This window comes from Chelon labrosus, assembly GCF_963514085.1.
Source record: "Chelon labrosus genome assembly, chromosome: 10".
Classification (NCBI taxonomy): domain Eukaryota; kingdom Metazoa; phylum Chordata; class Actinopteri; order Mugiliformes; family Mugilidae; genus Chelon; species Chelon labrosus.
Genome location: NC_140360.1, coordinates 13,977,815 through 14,000,408, shown reverse-complemented (window position 1 = coordinate 14,000,408; position 22,594 = coordinate 13,977,815). Strand labels below are relative to the sequence as shown.

At 42.2% G+C, this 22,594-nt stretch overlaps 3 protein-coding genes and 1 pseudogene across 7 annotated transcripts in view; all 4 read right to left on the bottom strand.

Moving 5' to 3' along the window:
- Positions 1-265: 265 nt before the first annotated feature.
- rbm10 (RNA binding motif protein 10) lies at positions 266-9,485 on the bottom strand. 4 transcript variants are annotated; one of them, XM_084552680.1, is made up of 23 exons: positions 9,326-9,485; positions 8,795-8,845; positions 8,182-8,713; positions 7,942-8,091; positions 7,767-7,836; positions 6,328-6,401; positions 5,403-5,489; positions 5,242-5,302; positions 4,988-5,146; positions 4,678-4,838; positions 4,414-4,511; positions 4,061-4,148; positions 3,782-3,965; positions 3,553-3,638; positions 3,369-3,471; positions 3,113-3,204; positions 2,792-2,983; positions 2,456-2,650; positions 2,238-2,294; positions 1,886-2,080; positions 1,394-1,441; positions 1,240-1,295; positions 266-1,058 (listed from the first exon to the last, which is right to left on the bottom strand). In XM_084552680.1, the coding sequence occupies exons 2-23, from the start codon at positions 8,809-8,811 to the stop codon at positions 968-970; spliced, it is 2,796 nt and encodes a 931-aa protein (XP_084408806.1). In that variant the 5' UTR covers positions 8,812-8,845; positions 9,326-9,485; the 3' UTR covers positions 266-967. The 4 variants fall into 4 exon arrangements, with proteins under 4 accessions (XP_084408806.1, XP_084408807.1, XP_084408808.1 ...); XM_084552681.1 differs by having other exon boundaries at positions 3,369-3,453; XM_084552682.1 differs by having other exon boundaries at positions 3,553-3,617.
- A 127-nt stretch (positions 9,486-9,612) lies between these two features.
- LOC311493880 (rho-related GTP-binding protein RhoA-C-like) lies at positions 9,613-13,747 on the bottom strand (annotated as a pseudogene). The gene is made up of 5 exons (XR_014699963.1): positions 13,677-13,747; positions 12,933-13,088; positions 11,789-11,909; positions 11,556-11,686; positions 9,613-11,459 (listed from the first exon to the last, which is right to left on the bottom strand). The product of XR_014699963.1 is annotated as a rho-related GTP-binding protein RhoA-C-like (transcript).
- A 944-nt stretch (positions 13,748-14,691) lies between these two features.
- On the bottom strand, positions 14,692-20,649 carry usp21 (ubiquitin specific peptidase 21). Its single transcript, XM_084553605.1, has 12 exons — positions 20,454-20,649; positions 19,665-20,087; positions 19,164-19,220; positions 18,954-19,071; positions 18,738-18,852; positions 18,361-18,480; positions 18,205-18,269; positions 17,928-18,115; positions 17,332-17,410; positions 17,033-17,140; positions 16,379-16,493; positions 14,692-16,279 (listed from the first exon to the last, which is right to left on the bottom strand). The coding sequence occupies exons 2-12, from the start codon at positions 19,818-19,820 to the stop codon at positions 16,186-16,188; spliced, it is 1,215 nt and encodes a 404-aa protein (XP_084409731.1). The 5' UTR covers positions 19,821-20,087; positions 20,454-20,649; the 3' UTR covers positions 14,692-16,185.
- A 106-nt stretch (positions 20,650-20,755) lies between these two features.
- Positions 20,756-22,594, bottom strand: part of arhgef3l (Rho guanine nucleotide exchange factor (GEF) 3, like) — a 5,560-nt gene continuing 3,721 nt past the window's right edge. Inside the window, 4 exon segments of the mRNA XM_084553606.1 lie at positions 20,756-21,254; positions 21,787-21,979; positions 22,107-22,322; positions 22,326-22,370. Coding sequence (XP_084409732.1) covers positions 21,007-21,254; positions 21,787-21,979; positions 22,107-22,322; positions 22,326-22,370 — 702 coding nt within the window. The 3' untranslated portion in view covers positions 20,756-21,006.

The following is a 22,594-nucleotide window of genomic DNA, read 5'->3' as shown; positions in this document are numbered from 1 at the left end:
CCGCCAGCAAATACATGTTGGTAGCTGTAACCAGGGTAACCACGCAGCCGCAACGTGCGCGTGGGTGAGGGAGATCGAAACAGGGAACAAACAAACGTGCTTTGCGACAGATATATAGTTTCTAAATGTTGCATTACATGCCTCATGTCGACATTATATTCCTCTTTTAGACATTATATTCCTCTTTTTTTCCAAATTCAGAGCTTTAGAAATATCAAGTTAAGATGTCGAAATAAAAGCTTGTCTATCCCACATAATAAAATAAAATCAGATCACTCAATATTGATGAAAATGTGTTATTTTGAATTTACATGAGTTTGATGAAACACATTCACATTACTGAATAATACAGAAATAAAAAATACATTTCTCCAAACATGTATTACATCGTGAATTCATAGCTGCTATATGATAAACTGAGACACTTTTCACCTACACACTCGTGTTAGTTTGACCCTGTCCACTTGAGGTCGGTCACTGTTGTATAAAAGTGTTCATTCTAAAATATACACACAGTTCATGCCCAAATAAGTCATTCACTGAATGACAAGGCATATACCATTAAATTAACAAATAAATCTATGGTGCATAGACAGTTATATTAGAAATGTCCATTTGCTGACATAAAGATCTATACTGATCTTTCATTTTCTTACAGCAAATGTTTCCCAACAACAACAAAAAAAATAACCTGTTTTTCACACACACACACGCACTCTGAAGCAAGTGAGAACTGCATCAATCAGGAAGCAAGCAAAAAGGTGCAATCTGTGCAATATCCTGACATCTACTGCTACAGGATCGGTTCATCAGATTATTACCATTGTTGAGGTAATTATAAAGTCACTCCAAAATGATGAGGTTTTTATGTATCTATATGATGTTAAAGGTGTAGAGATGCGTGCTGGGCTTTGTCCTTGTCCTTTCTGGGTCGGGAGGTTTGCTGCAGGGGGGAGGGGGGGGGGGGTCACTCAACTTGCATATTGCGCAGTAGAAGACCCCTTTTCACACCTCCCTGCAGCATCCTGGCACCAAGACTACCGCCTGTGATCCCATCCCTAAAAACAGAAAGAATCACACACACACAAACCTGTGAGTATACACCGTCACATACATCATCGCTGGCAAGTAACTGCTGTAAGCAAGTCTTAGAATATCAGGCAACATGCACCAGATACAAACAAGAGCAACCCAATAAATAACTGCTGTTAAAATAACTAAATAGTCGCTGCTACTTACATGAGGCTAAACTTCCTCTTCTTGGAATCAGGAGGTTCAGAACCATCACCTTGTCGCTGCAAAAAAGAAAGAACAATGGGAAAAAAAAAATATTAATTGCACTCAAGCCATAAAACACAGAACTTCTCGTTGCAAACTTTGAGCCTTGACCAACCTCTCTGGCTGCGGCTTCCTGTTGGTTTCTTCTCTGCTCCAAGTTTTGCTGAAGGCGTAGATAAAGAAGTGAAAGTTAACACAACAACTGAACTGGATTTACAGTCAAGGGTTTATTTTATGTTGCTGTGTACACAGGGCTCTCATGCAAATGAGAGTCAAACTGATATTACTGGACCACTTGTATAAACAATGGCTGAAAATGAATAGTAATGTAGTGATAGTAATGACTTTCACTCATTCATACAGAGCAATGATAGCTGTGAGCAAATTTCAGGGTAAGTGAGAGTCTTTAACCTTTTTAATATTGTCTTCATTCAACAGCAGCAGATGCATTTTTGAGAAGGCAAATAGTGCCTACAACGTCGCCTATGGTGTAACCTTAGAGCATGTGTATGCATCAGTCATATGTACATCGTAGCACTTTACCAGAGAACCGATACTTGTTATGTATTATTTATGAAGTGTTTATGATTATGCAAAATGAAACCACCTTATGTAGCTCAGAGAGCTGCTGGTGCCTGATGAGGGCCTCCTTGCTTGGGAACTGCCTCCTACACAGCAGACAAGCCAATTTAACCCAGTCTGTCATTCTCCCTTCCTTCTCATCTTTTTCGCCCCCTTCTTCTTCACTGTCAGTTTCTCCGCTGTAGGCTGGGACCAGTCCCTGCTGCTGAGGAGGGGACTGCTACACAATGAAAGACAAGATCAGGGAGTGATCATCGTATAATTCATGAGGAAATAATTACATCTACACTTCTAACCGCTACAACAGGACAGGGTGCTAAAACTATGAGGAAACAGACCAACTTAAACTGTTTAAAAGTATGTGGACACTTCCTTACTTCTGTACTTTGCCGGAGCTGGTCCAGAAAAATCTGAGGTCGTTCAGACAGCGCCCCCTGCAGGACAGAGAAGAAAGATCATCGAGCGTGCCAGGTTAGTTAAAAAGACCTGAGCCCTCTGGTTGGTGGCCAGTTCCCTGACTTGCTTTGGTTCACTAGTAGCCAGAAGGTACACAGATGTTCACAGCTAACCATGTGTCTGTATTAGCGTCATGCACCTTTTTCTCCAGAACAGCGTAACCTGCATCGGCACTCGCAGATTCTCTGTGGTCATCGAGGCGACTGTGGCCAGGTGCCCGAGCATAACCAGGAGGAAGCGCTGAGGAGCCGACGGCAGGAGACGAAGAGACAGAGCGCATGTTTTCCTTTTGTCTATTCAGACTCTTAGCCCAGCGCTCCATATCTTTGGCAATCTGTTAATATAAACCCCCAAAAATGCATGTTAAGAATCAAGAGGAATATTTAAATGTCTAATTGAAGAGGTGATAAAATAACCAAATGAAATCCAACTCAGCAGCTCTCACGCATTAAGAAATGTAATAGGTTTAGAGTACCTGTTGAGCAGTTTTATTCTTGGGTTTGTCTTTTTTCTCCTTGCTGCCAGGGCTGCCAAACATCGAGTCCGAAGGGGCTGCACCATCACTCCTAGGACCACCTTCAGCGTTTGCCTGGCTGGCAGCAGGAATATAGGCGTGTTTCTCTCCATCCCAGTACATGTACTGCTGAGAATGGGGGTTGTAGTAGTACTATAAAGAAAAAGGAGACACAAAACCAGACTGTAACACTGAGGAAGCTGGCACACCTGCTAAAATGTCCTTCACAAACTGTTGACTTAATATTTAGATTGCAGTACATCATTTATGGACTCTGGTTACCTGGGAGTTAGGGTCATAGTAGAGCCCTGTGAATGGGTCATAATAGTAGCCAGAGCTTTCATCATACTGGTATGTGGACACATCTGGCACAGCTGCAGTCAAAGACACACAATATGCAGGGTCAAGTTTCAGATAAAAGGGTCTCACAGGCTGACAATTAATCAGCAACATCAAACTAGAATCTACTTTAAACTATATTTATTAGCAGCGAAGATTTGAAATCCCCAGAGGGAACAGTGAATGCACTAAGTCTTACGGTATTGCTGAAGCTCATGTTCGGTGCCTGGGGTTGCAGGCTGGCTGGCAGCAGCAGCAGGTTGTGGTTTTCCTACAATTTCAACCTGTAAAGAAACAGAGCTCTAAAAAACAAGACAAAAAGTAGAAAGGCATAACGCACAAGTACAGATGACAAAAAGGGAAAGCAAAGAGTAATTCTGTACCTGTGTGGTTGCTGTGGGGATGAGCGCAGTCTGTGTCTGCTGCACAACTGCTGATCCAGATTTTACTATGTCAGATGAAATGAGAGCTGCACATGAGCAAGCACACGAACAGAAAACTCAATACAGATATATGCAACTACATAGATCATATGGGTAATTAAACGAGGAATGAGTTGAGTAATTAAATGAGTTTAATAAAAATGAGTCATTAAACTCATGCCACACCAACCTGGGGCTGCTCCTCCTGGATATGGCCCATTCAGGCCTGCTCCGACACTCGGCAAAGCAACCAACCTGGTATCTGCCTGGGCCTTGAAAGCTGTGCCATCATGCCCTTCCTGACCGTATGTCACTGCTGCCCCCTGCTGATATACTGCTGTATCTACACTCTGGCCTCCACCATTCTGAGTAGTCTGAGAATCAAAGAGGTTTATTTTTTAAGCAGGAAAAATCTTATGGATACAGTACTGATTTAAAATTAAAAATGTGCTTAAATCACAAAGATTACCTGTGTGACAGCCCACTGTGCAGCAGCTATAGCCGTGCTGGCCACTGTAGCAGCGCTCACCCTGCTACCGTCTGTGACAAACACATCACTAACACACAAGACACACAGAGAGAGTTTCCATGAGTTTAGGTCCAATTTTCCACATTTCATTTCAAGAATCACTCTGTTTTTGCACTCGTAATATATTTTAGATAACGTTCTCCAAGCATATTCCTCATTCACTTTAATCATAACCAAATGGAGTTTTAATGTGACATGCTGTAATTTCGAGGCATAGTATTTATACTGTGTGCAACAGTGATAATGTGCAGAGCAACTGTGTTCTCTGTGCAGCCAAGTTTGGGTGTGTTTACCGTTTGGAGCCTTTGGCAAACTCCACTACAATGGCCTTCCCGTCAATAGAGAGAGACGGCTGGAGAGCCTGCAAGATCTGAAGGAGCTGAGACGCCTCCTGTTGTGAAAACAGAAGCCTTCAAGGTTAATGGGACTGCGTGTATGTCCATAAAGTTATTTTAAAATCATTAGAGCACATAAATGACATCATTGGACTGATCTAATCCATAAAATGAGTGAAACAAATACATATATCTAGGACTTATGCATGTCTTGTTTCTTACCACTATGGTAGACAACTGTAGAAAGGCAAAGCCTCTGTTGAGATGTGTGTGCTTGTCCTTGATTAGGCGAACATTGGAAGGGGAGAGAGTAGCAAATGGAGCCAACGCAGACAAAATGGCTTCCACTGACGTATGTGGGCCGAGATTCCTAAGTATAAGAGCTGTTGAAGGAGAGGGTAAGAGAACGTTATACTGTACATTCTTAAGTAAAAGATTAAATAATACGAGGAACCAATTCCGATGCTCACTACTGGTCTGTAAGCTAAGTCCGTAAGAAATTGCTACGGAAAATGTCAAGAGATGGACTCACTGTCATTGGCAACATCTGCCTGCTGTGTGGCTTGCCCAGGGGCAACAGAAGGAGCAGAAGAGTGGTAGGGTGCTGGCAAAGGCAGTAAGCCTTGGGCTCCCTCCTTTTGAAGACCAACAGGCAAATCCCTCTGCAACTGGGGCAACTTCAGCTCAGCCTCTGGGGAAAGACAGCATGCCATTTCCGTATTACTGTATGATGACCGAGAGCTTGACTGTAGTCCAGATATTTACAGTAGCTTAGTTGGACTGTACCTGATTTAGGCACGCTGCATTTGAAGCACTTCTCCCTCCTTTTAAAGTTTTGCACTCCACACTGTTGAAATGTTAGTGAGCTATTGTTAGAAGACTTCTTAACTAATGTAAATAATTTAAATATGCACACAAATTTTGATTCCATCCAATGAAAAGTAAACCTTGTTGCAGAGCCAGTCCTCATTGGCACGTGGTTTGGGGTCGCTGAAGTGCATGGACACTCTCTGTCCCAGAATCGAAAGCACTCCCTGAAGGAAAAGGAAAGAGAGGGAGGGAGAACAAAGAATGATTATCAGTGATAATTAGGCCACACAAGCCATAGAAAGGCCTCATCTCACAAGAGATGAGAGAGAATGAAAGGGACAAGAGGCAGAGAGAAAGAAAGTACAACTGAGGCGGAAAGAAAGAGAATACCAGAGAATTGCAACCTTCAGCTTTAGGAAATTCGGACGGACTGAGATGGTGTGTATGTAGTTTGTTGGTGTCCATTTTTAAGGACAGTGTTCAATTGTGTCATCCCTCCCCCCTTAAGGGGAAACCTTTTCACAGTTTTCCACGCATCCCTTCCCAGTGTCACCACCTTCGGCCCACAAAGAGACAGTAACGCCATCCTAGAGATGTAATGGTGCTTAATGACCAGAATATGAAAAGTTCAAAAACAAGAAAATGTGGCACTATATAAGTTCTGAGTCAACATAAAATAGACCATGTGAGAAATTATATTCACAGTGTCATACTAACCCAGTGGTGGTACTGTCAACTTAGGAAAGAGAGTGAGGCAAATAACTGACGATTCCTCTAATAAAAGAAAAACATGATACTGAACAAATAAGATGTGACTGGGAGGGTCCATTTATGGAAACTATGTTGTTGGGCATTGGACAGACAGATGTCAGTATGATTTAACATGAATTTGTAATATGTAGAGAAAAAAACTCCCTCAAAAGTTTGAACGCCAACCTTTGTTTCTACATTATAACGCACTGTGTGGACATGACGGCATGACTTGACTGTATGTAAAATCTACCCGTGTCCCACTGAATGAATTTATATTTGTGTATTTGTGTCTGTGTAGGGGAGAGTGACCTGGTTGGTCTCCATCCAGCGGGTGGCCTCCTGTATGAGATTAAACTCGACGAAGGCGAATCCTCGGCTCTGACCTGGACACCGCCCAGCGCCATGGCAACCGAACAACAACAACAACAACATAACAACAACGCAGTGAGGGGTTAGTGCTTCATGTACAGAGGAGAGAGACCCTGTATCAGCACTAATAAAACAAATCATTGCTTCCTCTCTCCCTTGAAAAATAGCACAGTCTGACAGTCGGTTGGGGGAGCCACTGTCAAATTCTCTGCAAGGGTGGGAGGATGCAATGTCAAGTAACTCATCAGGGTCAAGGAAAGAAGGAGAGAGAGAGCGAATGCTACCCACTCATCAGCTTGAGCTTTGATTTTGACTGATGAAGCACCCAGGTGAACAGACACACACATATAGACACACAAGCAAACACTCTCTGCTACTCTGAGAGTCGGAGTGCAGTCTGAACAAGGTTAAGCACTCCATATCATCTCTATGCATTACTTTAAATGACTGATAACACATTATACAAAATAAAAGTATTTAGGTTTTAAACAGCAGTGTATATGCACACGCAGCGTAACTACAAGAGCTAATCATTTAAACATTTAGAACGAGAGCTGCTTGCCCTAAAAGCAGAGAAACAGTGATGAAGGATTGTGAAAGACAGAGCTTAGTTGGGGTGTGTAAGTGTCCCAGTGTCAGATAGGCACATCTTACAGACAACCAGTAGGGACAATGACCTTGATGGAAAACCTTTAGAGAAAACAAGCTTTTCTTGGGTGGTATGGCTCACACTAACACAGCCGAGTGGTAGTTGCGACACTTTCGCCCTGACGCTCGCACACTCAAAAACAGCAACAACAGCGCATTTTACTGGCGAGGCTCATCACTTTTTACACTGTTAGTTTTTTTCCATCTACTCAGACACACCTCGCTTTAAGATGGATGTGGCAGAAAGAATAAAGAAAATGAGAGTGCCAAGGTGAAAGGAAAAACTAAAGCCATGAAGAGAAGACCTATGATTTAGTGATTAATGCATGCATTCTTGTACTAAAGGCATATATATACTGACAGGGCTCTACTTTAAGGCATGTATCAATGTTTTGTTGCCCTTTGAGCAATAGCAAGATAACGGACACCAGCAGACCAAAGATTCTAAGCAAAAGCTTGCTCTGTGTAGGAGTATAAAATTATCTGTGCTTTGCGTCAGCTGTCAACCGCACTTGTCAGAGTACGGTGAAGGACAGTCACAGTAGGAGTGAAGAAGAATAACAGGGAAGACGCTTATTAATGACAGAGAGAGAGAGAAGATCGAGCAGATAAAGGAAAGCTCCTGAAAGAGCAATGACAAAGACAGAGCTGCTAGTGGATGAGACTGACACAAAGAGGGAAAGGGAAAGTAAAGAAATAAAAAAAACTGGAGGCAACGGACAAGTCCTCACCTGAAGATTTGTTCCTCATAAGGCGAACTTCTCTTGGCTGGATGCCCTGCTCCTGAAGTTGTGCCCGAATCTGTGGACAAAAAGTAATTACAGTAATATACAAAACCCTTTCAACACAGATGTATGCAACTATATTGATCACATGGGCACTTTAAACTTGTGTCACAAAATGCACCTCATTGGTGGTGGCACTGTGTGGCAGCATGCGAAGCATTATGATGTTGCTGGGCCTCTGGTTATAATCTGGATCTGCGCGGTAGTCCTGGTCCCTCTGGTCCAAGTCCTCAAGAGACAAATCTGGGCCGGCATTTCCACCACTATGCTCCTGCATCACATCAGTCGCAAGTTAACAACTGATGTCAGCAACAAAAAAACAATTAGCTGCTCTAAAAAGGAGTGATCAATAACGACTTACCCTTCTCTTTCCTGCCACACGAGAGAACCTCTCCTCCTCCCTCTGTCTTCCCGTACTCGAGTCCATCTGTTCAGAATGGGGACCATCCTGGCCCCAGTTGCTCTCCCTACTCCCTAAATGTGGAGCACTGTTCTCTGGGAACCCCCTTCCACCTTTTCCCCGACCCCTCTCCTGCAGGCCAGTCCGTAGCTGCTCAAATTCCCGTCTGGGTCCCTCGTCTTCTCTCTGGAGCATGGGATGCGCCCGGTCCGGCTGCAGCTGAGATGACGGAGGCCAGAGGAGTCCTTTCCCCTCACACCCAATGTCCCCCCTGTTATCTCCTCTCTGCTGAAAACCTGGGTGACTTTGGAGACAACCCGGTGTGAAGTCGCAGACACCCACGGACTGCTCATCGTGGCCATAAGGTCTGTCCCCCCTCACATCATATCCTGCCTCCTCATCCTCTTGGCCGTAGCCGCGGTAGTCCATGTCCCGAAAGTTGTGATCATTGTGGGCATTGACATAACGACCTATACGATCACCTCGCCCGCCTCTGTGGATGGTGAAAGACAATATGAGAGAAGTGTCTAATAAATCAAGGAGGGGACAATGAGTAAATAAACATTTCACTCACCTCCGTTCAAAGTCCATGCCTATCCGCTGACTCTGCTCCTTGTCCTTTTTTCTGTAAAGCAATTAAGGCTTTTGGATGAAGCAATAATAAGACAGGCTGTACATATATTTTGCTGTTTTATAATACCAACTCAGACGGTATGCACGGTAGCGATGTGCAAGGTGTGCACCGACCAGTTTAGCTGCATTGTTTTTCTAAATACTGCACAATGTACAGACTTCTCCAACTTTAAACTGAGGACTTCTGTCCGCGCTGCAGAAACTACAGCCCACGGGCCACAAATAAACAAACAATGACATAACCCTGCTCCACTGAAGGATATGAATAGCGTGTGCGCAACACCACACGTACTACCTCACAGTCCAAAAAGGAGTATTCAACAATGACGTGTGGCGGTCATCTCTGTTAGCAGCCAAGCTAACTATTTTAGCTCGGTTGGCTAGCGAGCCCAGGCGGACACGCAGACGCTAAACCGCTGTCAACCGTTGCCAACTCAACGGCAGGCGTGTGCAGGGTTGACGAAACACTTACCAGCGCCTCATATAACCAGCAGTTGTCCTTCAAATGTCACGCTGAAGCTCAGCTAAGAGAGGTTTTTAATTTTCTAGGAACCCAGAGTAAAATGGCCACAACAAGACATTTCGTAGTGGGCGGGGGCTATACTCGACTCTGGTCTGTGATTGGTCACTGGACAGATAACACATTAATGTCGACGATGATTGGACAAGACAGGCAGGCCGCTCGCAGCCCATGATGCATGGCGTTATTTGATACATTAGTATCCAATTCTTGTCGGGCGCACAAATAAACGAATCAGATATCTTTGACAGATTATGAATGTTTTTATTTGGGAAAAAAACGTAAATTAATGCCAAAAATATAGGAAAAATTGTTATAATTAATAATGAGCGAATGGATCAAAGAACACATAAATGCCTCACGACAGAAAACCCTAATACCAGCTTTATTTTGAGGGGGTGGAAAAAAAAAAAAGAATAATCCAGAAAATCCCCACATATCACAGTACAAAAAAAAAAAAAAAAAAAAACTGCTTTAGCAGCCCACTCCCTAAACTTTCAAGCCCAACACCCCAGCAATGACCTTGCATTTATAAGTAAAGGAGACAACGGTTACAATTTATCATTTAACTGGCATAAGCTGATCATAACAGCAGGATTAAGTAAAATGATTGAAATATACTAAGAAAATTAGAGACATCAACAATAAAAAGTTATATAGTACAGTAATGACAATATCATTAAAGGGATGGGGAGAGTGGAGTAAAAGGCAAACTTGAAATACACATCATTAACATGTCCTTACAAAGCCTTGTAAGACATACAGTACATAATGAACATTATAGTAATAAGATAAGCCTAGCATCTATCTGAAAGAATATTCAACTTATCCACTACATCACTCATGATTTGACCCACTGATTAACACAATCAAACCAATATCTGGTATACACAAAAAAGGTCCTAAGAACGTATATGTTTAACCTGATTGTGCCTCTGGCTTATAGTACAATGTATTCCAGTAAGGTGAAAGTTTCTATGTCACTCTGAGTAGCTGTTAATTCCATTACCCGTCTGAGCCATGAAATGTGGCCCTCAGGGGTAACTTTGGCATGGAAACAAGGGGTTAGGTCAGTGACGCAGAAGGCCTTTCCATGCATACAGTACATAGACACATTTTGTTAATATACAACCACACAAATATACACACATTCACTGCATGCAGAGCTGCACTGGAGAAAACAAACTACCATACAGTTGCATACACGCACTCTAAAGTACAGGTAATTAATTCGGTACGGGAAAATATTTCATACAATCTAGTTTAGGCATACCCCTGCATAGCGCCTGAGTCAGAAAATGGGCCTGAAGCCAGTGACAGGGAGAAAGCATTCACAAACGTGAGGTGTGGACACTACAAATGACAAATAATACCTTATCCAAGTTATGAATCCCTACCCCTCTACTTTACTTTCCTTGACCACTGCTCTCAAGGCACTACATGTAGGTGAAGCTGAGTAAGACCCACTTAGACATGGTCTTAATTCAAACTTATGCTATGATTACGTCTTTATCTTGCATGTTCCCATTGTCTTTGGCCTGTTAAGGACCTTTTCTCTGTTCACTCCCGACATGGCACATTTCAACCCCCCGTTTACATCTACTCAACTTCAAATCACCCCTCCCACTGTCTGCTCCGAAGACCTTTAGATCTGAAAACATGTTGATGGATGAAAGAAAAATGGCACACGACCTAATCTATAAACCAATAATCAAGGTGTTGAAGCCAATCAAATCATTTCAGATCTCCTTTGATTTGCTGAGGGTTGTTGGGTGATCAGAAATTGAGCATCTGCACAACTTTTCTGCCTCCCAAAACTCCCACCCACCCGAATATTTTCCCCTGTGTCGAATTTCAATGGAAGTTGCCCTTTCCATGTGTGCTTAAGGACAGCTCCCGATTCTCCCAGAGCCTATAACAGAGTGCAGGCAGACTTCTTGCCACGTTTCTTGGCCTGCAGTGCTGCCCTAGTTGCCATCTCAAAGACTTCCCTCACACCATCTTTGGTTTTGGCAGAACACTCTTGGTAGCCGTAGGCACTGATGCGGTTTGCCATTTCTTTGCCATCTTCGCATTTAACTGGTTCCTGGAGACACATATTGAAGATATTTTAATATTTATATGTGCATATGTATGAATGTATCCACTCAAATGTTTTGAAGAAAAAAAAAAAACACACTACCTGTTTCATTTTGGCAAGCTCTCGTCTGGTGTGGTCATCATTGCGCAGATCTTTTTTATTGCCAACGAGTATGATGGGAACATTTGGGCAAAAGTGTTTCACTTCAGGAGTCCACTTTTCAGGGATATTCTCTGCAGTAAACAGATTGGAACGTACAGTTAATTAGCAGCATAAAGTATATCGATTTCGTAATCAGGTGGTCAACACAATGTGGCACCAGTGTTAGACTGTACCTAAACTGTCAGGGCTGTCCACAGAGAAGCACATGAGGATGACGTCAGTGTCTGGGTAGGAGAGAGGCCGCAGTCTGTCATAATCTTCCTGACCTGCTGTATCCCAAAGTGCTAGCTCTACCTATAAAACAGAAAGTGAGAGTTAAATGAATGGATGAATGGATAAAACGAGAATCTGAGAATTTAAGTTACATGATTAAGCAGACCCATATTGCATTACTCCTACATTTTATATAGGCAGACAGAAGAGGGGAAATAATGCCTTTGCTCCTGACTGTTCAGCAAAGCATTGGAAACAAACACTAGGAGACTCTCACAGTGTAAATAACTACCTCAGTATCTGTTTAGGTAAAGAAAATTATGACTATTGTGAAAATGCTGTGCATATTTTAGCATTGTGAAGCCAACCAGGTAGTGTTCTTTTCGGAAATCACTGAAGAGAATGTTTCTTTTAAAGAAGAAACTATTATTTGATTATCTGACTGAATAGGCAGATGCACAGAAAATATTTTGTTAATCAGTTAAAGCAACAGTGGCAAAACAGGTTACACCTTGTCAAACGTGAATATTTGCTTTTTCTTCTTTGAGCACAGTAAACATCATATCTTTGACACTAGTAAAACAAAATATGCAACAAGAACTAGAGTTGCAATGATTAGACCAATAATTAAACAATCAATAAACAGCTTTTTTTTTTTTTTTTTCAAGAAAAATGTCCAAGCACTCAGTGTCCTACATGAAAAATAGGGCACAGAAATAAATGTAGGACATTAAGTGGGACGTTTTCCAGTTGTTTGTTGAGAACCGATCAAGAATCAGCATATTAACTAATAACAAAGTCATAAGTTGCAGCCCTGTCATGTAGATGTCACCTTGGAGTTTGGGTTTTAATGAATCGGTTAATAAGAAAACAATCATCATGTCATCACTGATGGAAACTGTCGTCATCTGCCTTCCTGAGTGTTTAACGTTATAGAGTTAAACCACATAATTGCACATTAGCATTTGTAATATTATAACAGCCATGCCAATTTAAATATTATTAGTAATTGCTCAGTTTGCTAGGGAACCGTATTTTCTCTTCATGACTCTGCACTCTGCAAAGACAACAGTTTGCCCGCCTGCGTCTCAGGGCACGTCTCACCTGTTTCCCATCCACCTCAATGTCTGCCACATAGTTTTCAAACACGGTGGGGACGTAGACCTCTGGGAACTGGTCCTTACTGAAGACAATGAGAAGACAGGTCTTCCCACAAGCTCCATCCCCAACTATCACCAACTTCTTTCTGATGGCAGCCATCTATGGAAAAGGAGACAAAAACAAGGTTATATTTGTTACAGAGTATGACATGTCACTACTTTCCACTGAAATAAACGACAATACAGTGCGTTCACGCAGCAGCAGTGTTTCATTATTTCAATATTGTATAAAGTGCAATAATAATACTTGCTATGCTTCACAAACAGTTCCTCCTTGACGGCACTTAGCGTAGCTCAGGCGTTAGTAATGCTAGCAGCCGGTATCTTTAAAGCGTTGAGTTTTATTGAAAATACGCTAATTTACATCGCGACGTATGTCTTAACAAAAACAGCATTTGGGGACAAACAAGCGGGAGACGTCTGGGCGGTGTAAAACACACAGTCTAACATTTCCGTGCTATGTTCCCATTGCTGCTGAAAAAAGGCTGTGCAGTGTAGTCCGGGCCTGTCAAACCAGCCAACGTATGCTAGCAAGAGAGCTAACGTTATTTCCAGTGGTTTGGATTACTGTCACTCAAGGTATTCTCTGTTAAATCACAAGTACGGCGTTAATCGCGCCGCTGCCATGCCCCTGGTACTGAAACGAGAGTCGTGTTAAAGTTTAAAAGCCAACGGTGAAAAAGATTACCTTGATGTTTCTCTGTCCGCCTTTCTCCTCTTCCTGACCGACTGGAAACTCCGCCTACCGCTCACGCGCATGCGCCAAAATTGCGTCATCCCCCAGCAACGCTGCGGTACATTTGCAAAATATTTACAAAGCTAAAAAAAAAAAATGTTTAAATTTAACCCCGTCTTTAAAGTGGTTTCTAAATGAATATAAATATAAATATATACCGGGTCTATTAAGCATATGACAAGTTAGAAAGGCATTAGAATAGAATTGTTGACCTAATGTTAATGCTCCATTCTTGTCAATACGTCCATAATATCGCACCATGTGTATATTTACTTCTGTTTCTTGTAGATTTGTACATGTCTTGCATATTTTTGCTAATACCATTGTATTTTATTATTTTTATTATATTATTGTGTGCATCTGTGACCAAGCAATTTCCCTTGTGAGTTAATAATGTCTACTGTAGGTCTAAATCTAAGGTAAATGTTTTATTTGTTGTTGTTTTTTTAGCTTAGCTGAATTAATTTCCATTGTTATTTTATTTTATAGGATGATTTGAACCAATATGTCTGACTTGGTTGTAAATTAGATAGATAGATGGATAGATAGATAGATAGATAGGTTTTATTTGTCACATGCACAGTTATACATAGTACAATGCACAGTGAAATGTATTGTTGTACCTGCAGCCAGTAGTAAAAAAATACAGTACACAGTAGTTTGCACACAAGGTAGGCAATATAAGTGTAATGTACACCAATAGAGAAATAAAATAAAATAAAAATAAAAATATAGACTGTAAGACTCAAGTGTAAACTTAGGGGGGGGGGGGGTAGTTGTATATGTACATAAATTTACAGTATTTATTTTAAATTATGTTCTAAATAACGTTTTATCACATTGCGTTCATTTTTATCGATTATTTTTTAACACACAGTCTACAGTTGCACGACAATGTCCAACTTGTGTCCACCAGCTAAATGTCTGAGTGTTCATAATGTCCATTAAAGAGAAAAAGAATGTGTACAACAGTAACGATAAAACTTTATTGAAAGTTAAAATCATCACACCTTTAGTTTTCACTGACTGTGCAGTACATTCATTGTGTAATTTGTTGATATGTACAAAATAGTTTTGCATTTTTTAACTAAATCCGCAGACACGAAAGTAAAAAACAAAAAAATGGCAAACTTTTATGAACATATATACACAGAAATTTAGAGAAAGAGATTACATTTAGAAAGATATTAAGATAAAAAACAATATAGATATAGCAGAGGATACAAATATATATTCTCAATAAATTAAATAAATGACAAAACTGATGCTTATAATTAAGTCGGAGAAATTTAATGAGTTCTTATCGTGGGCATACTTCTGTTATTGTTGACGTTAGAAGTGAAAGGAAGCGAATACAAACCCTGCAACAAACACACACAAAACGAACCATTCGCCAAATGTTAAAGCACATTATTTTTTATTTGATAGTGCTTTTTCTCCCTTTACATAAATTGAAATTGTGGCATGTGAAAAGGCTTAAACACCCTTCAGCATGCAGAGATATATTTATTGTATTATTCAGTAACTAAGTGAGCTTTAAGTGATTCATTACCCTATGTCAGGTCAACACTGATGACAGTTACCAAACCGGAAAAGGGAAACTGCAAACTGCTTGCAGATCAGCCGCTGAGTTTCTTAACTGACCTCATGACAGTAACACACACAGTTTGATGCACTTTAGTGAAATCCTTTCTTCACATAGCTCAGTTTAACTGCAGGCTGCAGGTAACATTTCCCTCTTGATGACTCTTCCACATAGACGCTGCTTGTGCATCAGCAGCGCACTGCACCACCACATCCGTGTCAGCTAAACCCTCCAGTTTTTCCTTTTCAGCAATTTGGGGATTTTCAGCCAATGTGCAGTTTTCAGTGTTGACATACCCTGCATGTGCATGTGAATAAAATATAATGTTACAGTGAATTTGTGTTTGAAAAGAAAACTAATTTAATGTATGTTTGTTGCCAGGGTTGCATCTTGGAAATAATCAACAAAATGTGTCATTTTGAAAAAGGATTGTTTTTATATAACAGTCAGTAAATGTTACCTAATTTCTATTCCATTCAAGAACCATTTTGTTCATTTGGGTTCATTTGATCGAGCATGAATTCCAATTATCTTATATTAGCTCTGCATGGTGCGCAAGCACATCACTTACTCATGCCTCAGAACTAGGACGCAGAGCCTCTTAAGGCTATAGTCTGTCTGAGCTGTCTCAGTTCTCTGACTTCAAAAGCATTTCCATGATTCAGGAGGGGAGCTCATCTCTTCAAGCCCCCTTGAAAAGAGGACGGCTTCCCTTTCGTCTTCCCCCTCAGAGTTTATTTGCAGACGTGTTCGTTGAGGTTGAGAAGTTTGTCAGTTTGAGTTGCAACACCGCTGCTGCTGCTTCTTCTATTTGTTTCTATGGACACTGGAGGTAAAGTCGCTCTGATTGGCTGCCTCGCCGAGCCAGTCTCGAGTCTATTTCCTGACGGCGGCGGTGCTGTTGCTGCGTTGGTAGAACAGCACATAGGCTTGATTGGTCTGAAGCTGGTTCTCTGTGAGTGGAGTCACACTGTAGGGGAGTAGGTGGAAGGGGAGTTGTGAGAAACGGCTCCGTGCCTATGACATAGAGTTATTAGAACATTGCAGAATAACACTAAATGCACGTCACCTGGAATCATTGTAGAAGCACCATCCGTTCTCATCGAGACAGCAGGCTGTGTAATGGCCCATGTTCACCGTCCCGGCATGGTTACATATGGCATACAAATCATACAGGACTGAGCCTGTGGGAACAAACAAAGACATTAGTTAAACCATTCATCAGATCTACATTGTGTTTACAAATTATGGAATGAGCTACAATTATATCATTATATTCCACTGCATTGTATTTTAATTGGTCGATTCCTGGTTAATCAGCATGTAACTGCTAAAAAGATGTCAAGTATACTTTAGCCTCAGTATTTCTATATCATAAAAAGAAGCCAATTCACTGAGTTCCTGCTATGAAACATCCAAGGCCGAATGCTTTTTTTGTAAAACGTTCACACCTCTTTATCCCCATTCGTTCCACTCACCTGCCTTCAGTCCCTCTATCAAAATAAAATCCAGCTAAAAGAGCTTTTAAAACCCTGTTAAACTGTCCTCTGCCCAGTCAAAAACTAAAAAGGCCCCTTTCTTTAAACCTCATCTGCACATTTTACTGCTTGTGCTATTCTATTTGTTGAAAATAAGTTTAACAACATGTGTAAAAGGAGTTAATGCATGGATGGAGGAATAAACTAAGACAGGGTGAACTGAAGGAAAAGTTCGGTTGTGTTACCGCAGTCAACGGGTCCATAGGGGCCGAGGTCCAGGTTGGTGAGAGGGAAGGAGACGTACACGGTGCTTTTACTGATGGACCACCGGGACATTGCAAAACGATTCAGATCTGATCAGGACTGTTAAGCAACATCAGCATCATCAGCATCATCAGCATCATCAGCATCATCAGCATCATCATCATCATCATCATCATCATCATCATCATCATCATCATCATCATCATCATCATCATCATAAGGTTCTGCACTGAAACGTCACTAATTAGTTTAATATAGTGGGAGATGTTGCCAAGGATACGGATCACTATAACCCGTGGAAACCTCTGGATGGACAGTCTCTTGGTGCTCTCCGTTCGCCGGTTACACCTCTCACACATCTGAAAAATGTAACACACACAAAGTTCAACATTTAAAAAAAATATATATAAAATACATAGGACTTGTAGTACATACAGTATATAGTACAGATAACATACCCACACATTTCTCATTTAGTTTTGTCTTGGGGCTCTTTATTCTACCTTTATAAGATATTTTTAATTTGGAAGACGTTCCTGTGAAATAATTTGAGTAATCATGACTCATCTGCCCCACGTTTTAAGGAAATTAAATGTATTTATCATTATCATGTTTTGTTAATTGATTTGTTTAATTTAATCACTGTATTTGACTGAGTTATTTTGCATTAGAAATTTTAGTGTTTTGTCCTCCTTCCTCCCCTGCACATGTCTACTACTGTAGTTTCTTAATCATAATGTAACTCACAAAGAAAAGATACCCATTAAAATGCTCAGTGTCATTTTGGAACACATTCGTCACTTTCAAATGAATAAACATTCAGTTAAGTTAAATTAATGAAATCGTAAAGCATAAGTTCGACATGTGTCATCTTACTGGAGAATTCTCCTTGTCCAGTTTCTCCTCCTGAGAGAAGAGGTCCAGGCACTCCCTCAGCGTGACATCCCCTCCAGAGCTCCTCTTGGGTATAGGCAGGGACAGGTCGCAGAACACGTCGAACGTGTTGGAGTAGTGGGAGCAGACCGAGCAGTGCAGCGAGCTCCTCAGCTGGCCTGAGAATAAGTCTGCAGAAAGAGGGGAAAGAATTATCGGCGGTGATCGCTTTCACTCATGAACGAGACACGGTGCACCGTGACTGGACAGGTCCCCTCACCAACTATCAGGCTGTCATCTCGCTCCAAGTGCTTCTTCCACATGACAGCTGCCTCTTCTGAAATCCTAAGAGAGGCAAGAGGGGACAAAATGTGGTTGCTGTAAATGGCATTAAGGTTTCAAGGAGAGATTTTTGTTTTCATTTAAACATACATACCTGAATCTGGTAAATTTTTGTTCGGGCTCCTTCCCTGTTCGTCTAACGTAGGGTCTGCGATTTATTTCGGTGTGCAGCTTGTCCAGAAGGAACCTGAGGAACTCCTGAGCGTCCTGTTGACTGGATGAGCACACAGACAATTCTTAATGTCACTGGTCCAAGTCATTACTTCATGCGTCACAAGTCTGCACAAGTAGCAAAGTAGATGATTAATGAAAGAGTTTGCATTTCCTCTCTTGTCCTTGAAGCTATTGATATTTTATTGCATTACATGTCTGCGATGCTTTTGCTTTCCTTTGCACAGAACTAATGCTGCCTGCACAAACATTTTATGGAAGGATGCGTTCAGGAAAAGACATAACGTCCAACAGCCTCACCTGTAACCGCTGAAGTAAGGCACAGCTTCTTTGAAAATATTGTAAAACTGTCGGGGATTCACAACGGCGTCCCCCTCGTTCACGTCCCAGAGGCCCGACAGCACCTGAGAGAAAGCTGGCCCGGGAAAGACGAGCAGCAGTGAATTTAAGTTTAAATTTAACAGTGGAGGGGGAGATTCGAAGGGGAGAGAGAGCGGCGGAGAGGAGGATACGCACCTTCCATGAGCTTGGCATCCTCTTTGGAGAACTTCTCACGCTTGTAGGACTTGAGGAGACAGTAGTCCCGTAGGCCGCATGTGTGAGACAAACACTGGACCACTGCATTTAGGAAACACTAAGTCCAAAGCAAAGCAAAGAGGAAAGTGAGCATGTTGACTAAAAAAAAACAAATAAAAATTGGTTTCAAAGTAATCTTTAAACACTTACAGTGTTTCCTACATTTCTAAGGCCGACTCGTCCACTTCCTATGGTGACCTGCTCCTTCTGTAAAATTAAAAGAACACAGGAAACTAAAGAGCAGGGCTACAAATCTGTTACATCTGCACATACTGTGTGTCCGTTGGACCTCCCCATATGCGTGTCCTACTGTTTGACCCCTGGCTGAGCCCATACTACGTGTACTTGTCTGTCCGCCTTGTTGGTGTACGTCTAACTTTGGCAGGACAGATTTAGCCTTCTTATCTAATTATTATAACAAGACAGGCTAAAAGGAGGTCAGCCTCAAGCATTCATCCTATTACAGAGCAAGGACTGCTGACAGGTGCTTAAACACGTGTGTATGTGTCTGTGTGTTGATGTTTATTCTCCCTTAATGCCGTCACAACTTCTTTTGTCTGTGTTGCGTTTCTCTCATGAGTGTCTCACAGATGCCACGTAGAGAATACATGTTAAAGGATGAATTAAAGGTTTATGCTGTGTTGTCCAGACCTCATTGTCAGCGACCAGAAGAAGGCCCATCAGTGACGTGTAGAGGACAGACTGGGAGATGTCAGCCGTCTCTCTCTGAAGGCCTTTCTGAGACACCAGGGTTCGACACAGGGCCTCACAGGAGCCCTCCACGTTGACGCCGCTCTCCCCGGGCATCCTGTCCTACTGCCAGACCTCTGAAGGGGCCACCGAAGCCGATCAGGGGACGTTCAAACGGGAGGCCCTCCCAAAGAAAAGGCAGGCCAGGGGGTTTGCACCGGATGCCGAGCAAAAGTTGCGGGATCTTGTGCGGGGTCAAAGTTGAGCAGGGCGTGGAGTTTGCACATAAACGGCCTTAAAAAAAAAATTGTACTCCTTTTTTTCCCAGAGAGCGAAGTATAACGGAGCGCTTGCCTTTCTCTCCAGGGAATTGACATACACAAGCTGAGGGGGAAAGAACAAGTAGTTTGTGAGTGAGCACCTCCTTGTGTAAGTAAATCCTTGTCCAAAATAGCCCGAGTTGATCCACTGCGCCTCGCAATTCTCTTGCAATTACAACATGCAAGAGAGCTCAGAAAGTCACGGTCTGACGGACGCATCAGTGACGTTAACATATCAGCTACAAAAAAATAATGAATGAATTCTCACACCGATATCTCACTAATCACATTCACATCCAAGGTCCTATCAATGCCACATCGTTGCCACTTCGCGCAGACAGTAAAGATAAAGCGAAAACCTCTTGGAAATAAAGTTAGTTTCCAAATAACACTTGACAAATACAGGATAAACAGAGCGGTCTGGACTCACCTGATCACCTGGTCACTCTATCTGTGGACAAAGTGTCCCAACCAAACTGTTCCCATCATCTGCTGAGCTGTTAAAAATGCATAAGGGGACGTCTACGGTTTCACTGTGTATCTGTGGGCTAGGACTGAAAGTCTACCTCTCTCCCCTGCCCTGTCACCGGTGTCAGAGAGAGAGAGTGAAAAGAGACACAGAGAGGGAGAGAGGGAGGGAGGATAATCATCTCTAATCTTTTTCTCTGTAGATCTCATTGACTATACTTAGATGTTTCTTTTTTTGTGCACTTTTCCACGAGTCCTTCGACAATCTTTTCAGTGTCAGTTTATTAAAATACAACTTATTAATACAAAAAAAATAATAAATCCACTAAATTCACATTCAGTAACACTGTTTTCAGTCTGTACAGTACGCATCTCCAGTCAAAAAAAAGAAAAAGAAAATTTACTTTGTTGAAACTTGTGTCTCTAAAAACAATCATCTCTCCCATTTATTTCAGTCCCATTTATTTCCTCCAGTGTCAAAGCGCGTGGAGGCCTCCCGGCGGCCTGTGCGACAGTCAGCGACTGGTGTGGTCCGCCATTTCTGTGTCCGAGCTGAGGCTGAGCTCGGCTATGTGACACAGGCCGGGGTCGGGGTGGGGAGAGAGCGAGGACTGGCTGGTCTGAGCAGTCCTGTCCCGCGACTGGACGATGGCTTGGCGCAGGCAGGTGATCCACTGCTGCTTGCTGAAGGAGTCGTTGGCCTGCAGGCTGTAGGGGTTAACTTTGGAGCGCCCTCTGCTGCTCACGCGGAAACAGTTCTTCACTGGGGGAGGAGGAAATCAAGTTGTAGGTTTGAGCGATGGCGCTACAGTGACGGAGCTTTCTCTCAGTCTATGCGTAAATTTAACTCAACATGGAACTAAATACATAAAAGGAGGAAGGTGATTGTGCCGTTGCAGGGGCAGCTTCACAGCTTTTGAATCGTTTTCCATTTTAAATTGATTGCCAGCCCCTCTTTGTAGACACTTTAAAGGATAAACTGCAGATGCACATGTTTTCTCATGCCTTTGAGTGTCCTTAAGGTTTCTTCTTTTACTCCTCTGTGTCTTATATTCCCAGTTCCTTTAGTATTTTAACATCTCGCTATCTGTGTAAAGTACAACACTTTGGACAGAGCCGCTTGTTTTGTGCTTCATATAAAGACCTGATTCTATCTTATGAAACAAACTGAGTTTCGATAAAGTTTCCACATTCATAGTAAGTAAACTGAATATTTGTGTGTTTGGGGCTGTGAGCTGCTTAATCCTTTAACATCAAAGAAACAAAATAAAATCCTTATTGCAGAGTGACCTTACCTTTGTCATTTCCACCAGTGAAGGCTCCTCTGAAGGTGCCTCCTCCAGCAGCCTCACCATCCGGGATCTCCTCCAGGTTTATCAGTGCGTTGGGTAGAGGCTGTCTGTACACGTGAAACATGTGACCACCATCTCTGTCTTCGCCTGGTCTGCTGAGTACCAGGGCCAGCTCAAACAGGAAAACGTGCAGCCGCTGGCGAGGGGGGGGCACAAGTCACAAATGTAAAGATCAGGCGGTTGACACGAGGTGCGCTTGTGATTCAAATGTAGCAAAAAAAGGCTAAAAATTAGAGGACGCAACCATATCAGCATAGGGCTACCTGGCCTTTGTTGTTCTTGAGTTCTCCGTGGCAGTAGAGGAAGCGGGACTGCTGGATCTCCGGCAGTCTCTGGCTCTCATCGAGGTAGACCAGACCCCGTCTGTAGAACTGACACTCGGCCTCCCCCGTCTTCTTGTTCACCTCGGCTATGATGCTCTGGATCAGCTCCAACTGAGCAGAAGAAAGTGGAACACGGGATGTCTTCAGTTTGTCATGTTAATCGTAAAGAATGTGTCCCAGTAATGCAGAGCTGAAAGACAACTTCTGGGCTGGAGAGAACTAAAACTGTATCATTGAGAAATATGGAAGTGAAGTAAGCTTAGTCTGATAGGATCCTGTTTAATCAAACAATGCTTTAAACTTCCACAGTAACACACAGCAAACATTTTAAAGGCAGAGTCTCCAGAGTCTCCAGAGTCTCCAGAGTCTCCGGCCAAAATATTGATTATGGCCGTGTCATTTTCATAATTAATAAGATAAAATAAATT

Coding starts and splice junctions, on each gene's coding strand:
- usp21 (XM_084553605.1), bottom strand. CDS start 19,820: ATGCCCGGGGAGAGCGGCGTCAACGTGGAGGGCTCCTGTGAGGCCCTG. Junction 18,853..18,953: donor GGATGCCAAGCTCATGGAAG/GTGCGTATCCTC, acceptor TTCCCGGGCCAG/CTTTCTCTCAGGTGCTGTCG. Junction 16,494..17,032: donor CTATGGACCCGTTGACTGCG/GTAACACAACCG, acceptor TTGTTCCCACAG/GCTCAGTCCTGTATGATTTG.
- rbm10 (XM_084552680.1), bottom strand. Junction 8,092..8,181: donor GTGTGGCAGGAAAGAGAAGG/GTAAGTCGTTAT, acceptor GATGTGATGCAG/GAGCATAGTGGTGGAAATGC. Junction 7,837..7,941: donor ACAGTGCCACCACCAATGAG/GTGCATTTTGTG, acceptor TTTTGTCCACAG/ATTCGGGCACAACTTCAGGA.